The sequence below is a fragment of the Rhinoraja longicauda genome, chromosome 15, assembly GCF_053455715.1.
Source record: "Rhinoraja longicauda isolate Sanriku21f chromosome 15, sRhiLon1.1, whole genome shotgun sequence".
Classification (NCBI taxonomy): Eukaryota; Metazoa; Chordata; class Chondrichthyes; order Rajiformes; family Arhynchobatidae; genus Rhinoraja; species Rhinoraja longicauda.
The window spans coordinates 8,090,809-8,099,238 of record NC_135967.1 but is presented as its reverse complement, the minus strand read 5'-3'; the positions used below and the strand labels follow the sequence as shown (position 1 = coordinate 8,099,238).

Genomic DNA, 8,430 nt, shown 5'->3' with positions numbered 1-8,430 from the left:
AGCTGCAAGGCTCTCCCAGGACTCCACATCGATGTTGAGCGCCTTCAAATCTCTCTTGCAGACATCCTTGTAACGTAGCTGGGGGCGGCCGATGGTTCTCCTCCCAGATGTCAGCTCTCCATAGAGGATGTCTTTGGCATAAAGCCATCCTCCATGCAGTGGACATGGCCCAGCCACCGCAGCCTGCGCTACCTGAGTAGAGTGTACGTACTGGGAAGGCCAGCGCCAGACAGAATCTCGGCGTTGGACACTCTGTCTTGCCGGGATATACCCAGGATACGGCGTTGGATACGTGACAATAAAGAAACCATTGAACCATTGAAAATAGCACAGAGATTGTTTATGATTGACCCAAGAGTGTAGACAGGGCTTCACTTCCATATCCCACTGGTCTCCAATGAAGCACTGCTCCCTTGGTACTGCACAACAGCTGATATCAACATTTAAGTGCTGGAGTAACTCAATGGGTCAGGCAGCATCTCTGGAGAACATGGGTGGGTGACGTTTCAGGTAGGGATAGTTTTTTAGACCGATTGTGGGGAGGGGGAGGGGAGGGCAGCAGGACAACGCATGGCAGGTGAGAGGTGGACACCTGCCACAGGGGGTTTTGATAGGGAAATGGTTGGACAGAGGCCAGAGGTTGGTGGGAGACAGAAGGATTGAAGAATTGCAAATTGTGAAGCCAGAGGAAGGATTGTAGGAGCAGGGGGAGGGGCGCAATAGGTATGGGTCCAGGTAAGGCACAGGGGAGGGGGAGGGGGCTGGAGAAAGTGGAGGGGAAGGAACACCTATCCATGTTCTCCAGAGATGCCACCTGACCCGCTGAGTTCCTCCAGCACTTTCTGTCCTTTTGAGTAAACCAGCATCTGCAATTCCTAATCTCTTCAGATACCAGCACTAAGTATTTAGTGCCATCGTGCATTTATTTTCCTTTGATAGCAGCCTGTATTGCTCTGATCTTGATGGCAATGGGTGGCAATAAATGACAAAGTTGTCAATATGGAGCAAAGAATATACACTGAGCTATCTTCACAGAAATAAATCCCTTTTACAGGTGACATTGATAAAGCAGGGTTATTATCTACATGCCTTGATGGATACGTACCTGCATGTCATATGGGCTGTAAGGTGGCAGGTGAGGTGGCCCAGGATAGAAGTTAGTGTAGGCCAGTACCTGCTGTCCAGGGTCGTAGATGATGGGTGGAGGAGGGGGCTCTGGAGCATAGGTGGTTCGAGACGCAGCCGGTGTCTGCTGGAGTGACCACAGATAACAACACTTGAGTACAAGAAGGCAAAATATTGAACCCTCTGCTTCCCTCTGAACTGCTGCAAATGTTTATATTGAATTCTCTAAGGGAGTACATTCTCAGGCTGGTGTTGATAAAAGACTCCCCAATCTTTGTAACCTTCTCCTGTTCCACACCTTTGCCGAATTATCAGAACTCCTCTAATTTTGCATCTCTGACCTTGCGTAGTCCATCGTGAGTGATTGCGCTTTCAGCCGCCAGACCTAAACTTCTCTTCAAACCTCTCCTGCCTTCTTCCTGTTTCCTCCATGATCACATTCCCCAAAATCTCTTTGACCTTTGGTTATGTGTTACAGTGAAGAAACAGGCCTTTTGGCCGATGATGCGGGTCCTGAACATGACGCCAAATTAAATGAATACCTTCTGACCGTACGTGATCCTTATCCCTCCATTCCCTGCATATCCATAAGCCTATCTAAAAGCCTCTTAAATGTCACTATATTTACACAAATTGCAGCAATTCAAGAAAGCAGCTCCCAACTGTTGTTCCAAAGGCAATTTGTGCAGGGTACAAATGGTGGCCTGGCCACTTCAGTGCATGTACCATAAATTAATAACGCAAAACTAGTCTGTTTGACACTACTTAGGTAAACCTTCACGATAGTTACCACGGTAACCAAGCTATATAAATTGGGGCAGCACCATGGCGTAGCAGTCGAATTGCTGCCTTACAGCACCAGAGACCTGGGTTGGATCCTGACTAGCTGTCTGTATAGAGTTTGTACGTTCTCCCTGTGACTGCATGGGTTTTCTCCGGGTGCTCCCACACTCCAAAGACGTGCAGGTTTGTAGATTAATTGGCTTGGGTAAAGTTTGTAAATTGTCCCTTGTGTGTAGGATAGTGCTAGTGTATGGGGTGATCATTGGTCGGCTCGGACTCGGTGGGCCGAAGGGCCTGTTTCCATGCTGAATCTCTAAAGTCTAAATAATGCATCGTTGAAGCTGGGGTTACTGAGTGGCTGAAAATTAGGACTGTGGCTACTTTCTACATTTTATAATCCGAGGCGTGTAGAAGTCACCAGCCGCAAGGCAAGAATTTGATCCCAACTTCCTAAGGAACGTGCTTTTGCCATGAAGCATAACAAAAATGGAAAGAATAGAGCTGAAGGCAATAATCACTGAGACCAGATGCTTGGACAATTTCAGCAAACACAACTCTTAGAAGATGGCAGCCAAATGAAACATGTATTTTGAGTTGAAAGACACAAAACGCTGGAGTAACACAGCAGGTCAGGCAGCATCCTTGGAGAACATGATAGGTGATGTTTCGGGTCGGGAGCCTTTTCTAGAGGTCCCAAATCGAAAAGTCACCTTATCAATGTTCTCCAAGGAGGCTGCTACTGAATTACTCCTGCTCTTTGTACAGGACCAGCATCTGCAGTTCTTTGTTTCGACATGTATTTTGAATTGCTTATTTTTAATAACATCGAAGTGACTAGAAATAATGCAAATTTACAGAGTGCAAATCCGTCACTTTTTCAAATGTCCATACTTTTGCCAACTGAGCCTCTGGAAGGTCTTCCTTAAGAATATAGAGGCCATAAAAGCAGGAGTATTTGTTTGCACAACTTTTTCACATTCAGTATTTATAAATTAATATTAATTAACTTGGACCACAGGTATGGTAATATCTTTCTCCATGTATTTTAAGGAATAATGAGATTTCGATTATATTGAAGACTTTTTCTTAAATAGATTCTTTAATTAGGTCAAATATATATTTTAAATTGAAAATAGAACATGCCAATTTTATGTCTTCATCTGAATTTATTTTTGCTCCCTGCATGCGCATCTCAGCCTAATAAGGGAACAGTTTGTAAAAAAATCTGAGCGTCCCAAGAGAAACTAAATAAAAGTATCAAAGGAACAGGTTCCAGCTACTCATTTATTCAGAGATAAATTATTTTAAATTGTTCAATGGAGATAATTCTTAATTATACCTGTGGGAACAAAAATAATTTCCATCACGCTAACATAGCTGCACAACCACCAGGTTCAGGAATAGCTTTTTCCCTCAGGCTGTTTGTCTACTGGACTGCCCCACCTGACTCGGGGGGGGGGGGGGGGGGGGGGGGGGGAGGTGTTAGCACCTCACCCAGCACTCTGCACTTTATAATCTCATTTAATGTGCAATCAATAATTTACCTGCTCTCATTGATGGTTTTAAATTCACCATTTACATGCTTTAAACTCTAGGTTAAATGCTTTACCTTTTACCGTTTACATGCTTTGATCCCCTGTCTATATGTATTGTATTGTATTACACTGTCTAATTGTACTGTACTGTATCGTATTGTACTGCACTCTCATCCCCTGTCTATATGTTTTGCATTTGTATTGCACTATGGCCCCCGGAGGCACTCTGTATCGTCCCATTCGTTGCATGATCTGCCAAGGAGTGGAATGACAAATAAACGATTATTATTATTATTAGACACGATCGCAGTCAGCTACGCTGTATCAGTGATGTTGGTTGAAGAACGAACATTAGTCAGAATATTTGGGAGAATTCTCCTGGTCTTTTTCAAACAAGTGCTCTGAGATCTTTTCCTACCACCTGATATGGAGTCTTGCTTTAATAAGCAATGTAAAGGATTGCTCCTCCATTAGTACAGTATCGTGTTCGCTTTATTCGCCCAGTACGGTGTAGGTACTTTAGGATTCATTATTTCCTCATGTGCCTTGTATGGGTTGAAGGCAGAGATAGATAGAATCTTGATTATTACAGGTGTCAGGGGTTACGGGGAGAAGGCAGGAAAATGGGGTTAGGAGGGAAAGATAGATCAGCCATGATTGATGGGCAGAGTAGACTTGATGGGTCGAATAGCCTAATTCTGCTCCTATCGCTTATGAACTTATGAAAAGTGAATTTCCCCAACCTCAACTCCAGAATGGAGATACGGTTTAACTTATTCCTACCTTGCACACAGAAAAAGCACAGCACATAAGTGACATTATGCAAATGTTATTTCTCGGGTAAAACAGGGGAAGTTTAATACCATGTCTTTGAAGGAGCCGAGGACAGCTGCTGTGATGATTCCGAGGAACAAACCCACTATGTTGAGGATTGTCGATGACCAAAGCAGGTGGTGGAGGTGGATAACTTCCTGACAACTTTCCACATCGTTGTACTCATAATAACCATCCAGAGTGTCTCGGCTGCATTGAAGGAATAAGGCAAGAATGAGGAAGTCTCCGGAGTATTGCTTTCTGCTTTCAAGCCACAAATAGCACCCCCATTCCAAAGATGGGAATGTATACAATTCCAAATTTCACATCCTATCCTAAATCAAGTACGAAGCACAATACAACACATTTCATGCATTGGTTGATATTACTAAGCCGATACCCACAGTCAAAAGCTGAATATTAGATAACAAATATTCCAATATTTGTTTTTGTGCATAATACTTCCAAAACCACAGAACAATAGAATAATTTGTAATTCCCCCTTTGTCTCTTCATTCTTTGTGGATAGACAGAAGCAAATTCATGACATTGATAAAGTGCAAGGACAAATCTGACGCACTAGAATCCAATTACCACCATATACATGTCCTGATATATGCTAGTGCATTTAATTCAAGAAGTGAACATATTCCTGCTATTTTAAGGCATTGCTTTTATAATTCAAACTGGACCTTTAATTGAGCAAAACACAAAATGCTGGAAGAACCCAGCGGGTCAGACAGCACAGCATTAGAGACCCGGGTTCAATTCTGACCATGGGTGCTGTATTCCCTGTGACCACGCAGGTTTCCTCTGGGTGCTCCGGTTTCCACCCAAGTCCCAAAAATGTACGAGCGTAGGTTACTTGGCCTCTGTAACTTTCCCCGCATATATTGGGAGTGGATGCAAACTGAACGGGCGATCAATGGTCAGCGTGGACTCGATGTGTTTCCATGGAGTATCTTTCAATCAATCAATCAATTCTGCGGAAGGAATGGACAGACGACATTTTGGGTCAAAATGCCACCTGTCAATCCATCTGAAGAAGAGCCCTGACCCAAAATGTCACATGTCTATTCGCTCCCCAGATGCTGCCTGACCAGCTGAGTTCCTCCAGCACTTTGTGTTTTGCTCAAGATTCCAGCATCAGCAGGTCATTGTGTCTGTAACAACCTTTAATTGTCCTCATGTGGAATATTGAATGCTGCTTGATTTGTGGGCAGATTTCTAGCCGACTGGTTTTGATTATTTGGACTGAATGAGCCAACGACACATTCATTAGAACTTGAAATGAATGAATAAAAATGCATTTTGGAAAATATGCAATTAACGGAAATATTATACCCAGGTAAATGAATATACAGTACTATATTTTTGATTAAAATAATATGCATGAATTTCATTGACTAAATGGTTAAAATATTTAATAATCTAAAATATTAATGATCTAACATTTGCACTTCCAATACCATTTATAATTTACATAGTTAAATCACTTGACATACATTTCATTGCTTTTATTTATAATGTTTTTGGGGATTTGAGCAACTCCACTTTAATTTAATTCCTATTTCCATAGAGATTTATAAATCATAGAATGGTTATTATTAAAAGAAGGCTATTCGGCCCATCAAATCTGTGCTGGCCTTCCATTTCAGCACTTCCAAGTTGTCTCATATTTGCCTCTTTCTCCACGGCAATTGTTATACTCTAATTTTCTTTTATGCAAACATTAGACAAAATCTTGTTAATGTCCTTGGGCCAATTTAATTCTTTAGCATAATCATGCTCTCCCTATGATGCCACGCCCTTCAATGACTGCAGAGCTACAATGCAGATCTAATTAGCATTTTAGAAAGTTCTAACATAACCTTCCTGCTCCTGCGTTCTACCCTGCCTAATACAGAATTCAATACGTTTCTTAATTATCATTTTCTCCTGCCTTCTATCTACATGCACTCCACGGTCCTCCTTTTCTTTTATCTTTTATATTTAGAGTCATTTATATTTATACTTATATTTAGAGTCATGCAGCACCGAAACAGGCCCTTCGGCCCAACTATTCCATAGCAACTCCATTTACACGAGTTCCATTTGCCCGTGTTTGACCCACACGCCTTTTAACTTTTCCTATCCTGGTACCAATCCAAATGTCTTTTAAATGTTGTTATTGTCCCTGCCTCAACTACTGTTATTGTTTGTTTGTTTTTTTATGTGTACATAGAAAATGTGTACACACATGCTTAACTTTTTTTTCTTGTTTATTGTATTGTTTACAGTGTACTATGTTTACATATTCTGTTGTGCTGCTGCAAGTAAGAATTTCATTGTTTTATCTGGGTAACATGACAATAAAACACTCTCGACTCTTCCCTGTTCCTACCACTTATTTTGCGTTCCCTCACCTAGTTTGCTGTCCTTACACCTCCCCTGGATTAAATTCCATTTAACTCTTTTCTTCCCACCTCACTTCATTATGTAGGTCTGCCTTTGCTGCACTGGTGTGGTCTGATACAGATCATTAACTTTGCAGATGACACAAAGCTGGGTGGCAGTGTGAACTGTGAGGAAGATGCTATGAGGTTGCAGGGTGACTTGGGCAGGTTGTACCATACACTCTGATGGTAAGAACATGAAGGCAGATTATTATCTGAATGGTGTCGTTAGGAAAAGGGGACGTACAACGAGATCTGGGTGTCCTAGTGTGTCAGTCACTGAAAGGAAGCATGCAGGTACAGCAGGCAGTGAAGAGAGCCAATGGAATGTTGGCCTTCATAACAAGGGGAGTTGAGTATAGGAGCAAAGAGGTTCTTCTGCAGTTGTACAGGGCCCTAGTGCGACCACACCTGGAGTACTGTGTGCAGTTTTGGTCTCCAAACTTGAGGAAGGATATTCTTGCTATTGAAGGTGTGCAGCATAGGTTCACGAGGTTAATTCCCGGAATGGCGGGACGGTCGTACGTTGAAAGACTGGAGCAACTGGGCTTGTATACTCTCGAATTTAGAAGGATGAGAGGGGATCTTATTGAAACATATAAGATTATTAAGGGATTGGACACGCTAGAGGCTGGAAACATGTTCCCTATGTTGGGGGAGTCCCGAACCAGGGGCCACAGTTTAAGGATAAGGGGTAGGCCATTTAGAACGGAGATGAGGAAGAACTTTTTCACTCAGAGAGTTGTGAAGTTGTGGAATTCGCTGCCTCAGAAGGCAGTGGAGGCCAATTCTCTGGATGCTTTCAAGAGAGAGTTAGATAGAGCTCTTAAGGATAGCGGAGTCAGGGGGTATGGGGAGAAGGCAGGAACAGGGTACTGATTGAGAATGATCAGCCATGATCACATTGAATGGCGGTGCTGGCTCGAAGGGCCGAATGGCCTCCTCCTGCACCTATTGTCTATTGTCTATTAAAGTCACTGAAGGCATTGCAGACATACAGCCGAATATGGAGGACCTGGCGTGGGGGGGCATCGTGAAGGAGGTAGGGGGAGAGCAATGGACAATGGGGGGGGGGGGAGGGCAAAGGACAATGGGGGCCCGGTGTGGGGGAAACTGTTGGGAGGGGTGGGGGACAAAAGGGGGAGCCGGCAGGCTTTGTAACTTTGTCAGCGCCGGAGGTGGCTGCTATTTGTTTACATTGCGTGCGCAAGCACAGAATTTCACTGTGCCTAGTCACAATGTGACAATAAAGTATTCCTATTCCTTTCCTATAAAGAATTCAGGAATATGGGGAAGAGGAGGGGTGATGGAGAAGGAAGGACATAGAAGCAAGAATGAAGTCTATGTAAATTAATCCCGCTGGCATTTCTCTTCCAGTGACACAGAGCAATAAATCTGAAGTGCAATGCACTCTGTGCAGAATATACAACCTGATATTGTTTTGGAAGGATGATTTTTGAGTGTTTGGAGGAGAAGAAATACTAGAGAATGTGCATTTATGTGCTGGCTCCCACATACTGAGGATGCCGCATAGTCAATTAATTTTGATCAGCAGCCATTGCTATGACACAGGCAAATGTAGCGAGCAAGGTCACCCAAAAGGCATTAATAATATGTTGTTTTGGTGGCATAGGTTGGAAGTGAGGCCTCAGCATGTCACAAGGCAAGTTCCGCCTTCCATATTGCCATTGTGTGTTATCATGCATCTCAATTTAAGCCACCGCAGTATGTCCTTGGTT

General features: G+C 43.0%; 1 protein-coding gene across 1 annotated transcript in view; it reads right to left on the bottom strand.

Annotated features, from left to right (window-relative positions):
- Positions 1-8,430, bottom strand: part of tmem255a (transmembrane protein 255A) — a 56,583-nt gene that overhangs the window by 10,893 nt on the left and 37,260 nt on the right. The window contains exons 7-8 of the mRNA XM_078412160.1: positions 4,307-4,466; positions 1,106-1,252 (exon numbers count right to left, since the gene is read on the bottom strand). Coding sequence (XP_078268286.1) covers positions 1,106-1,252; positions 4,307-4,466 — 307 coding nt within the window. The remainder of the gene's footprint in view (positions 1-1,105; positions 1,253-4,306; positions 4,467-8,430) is intronic.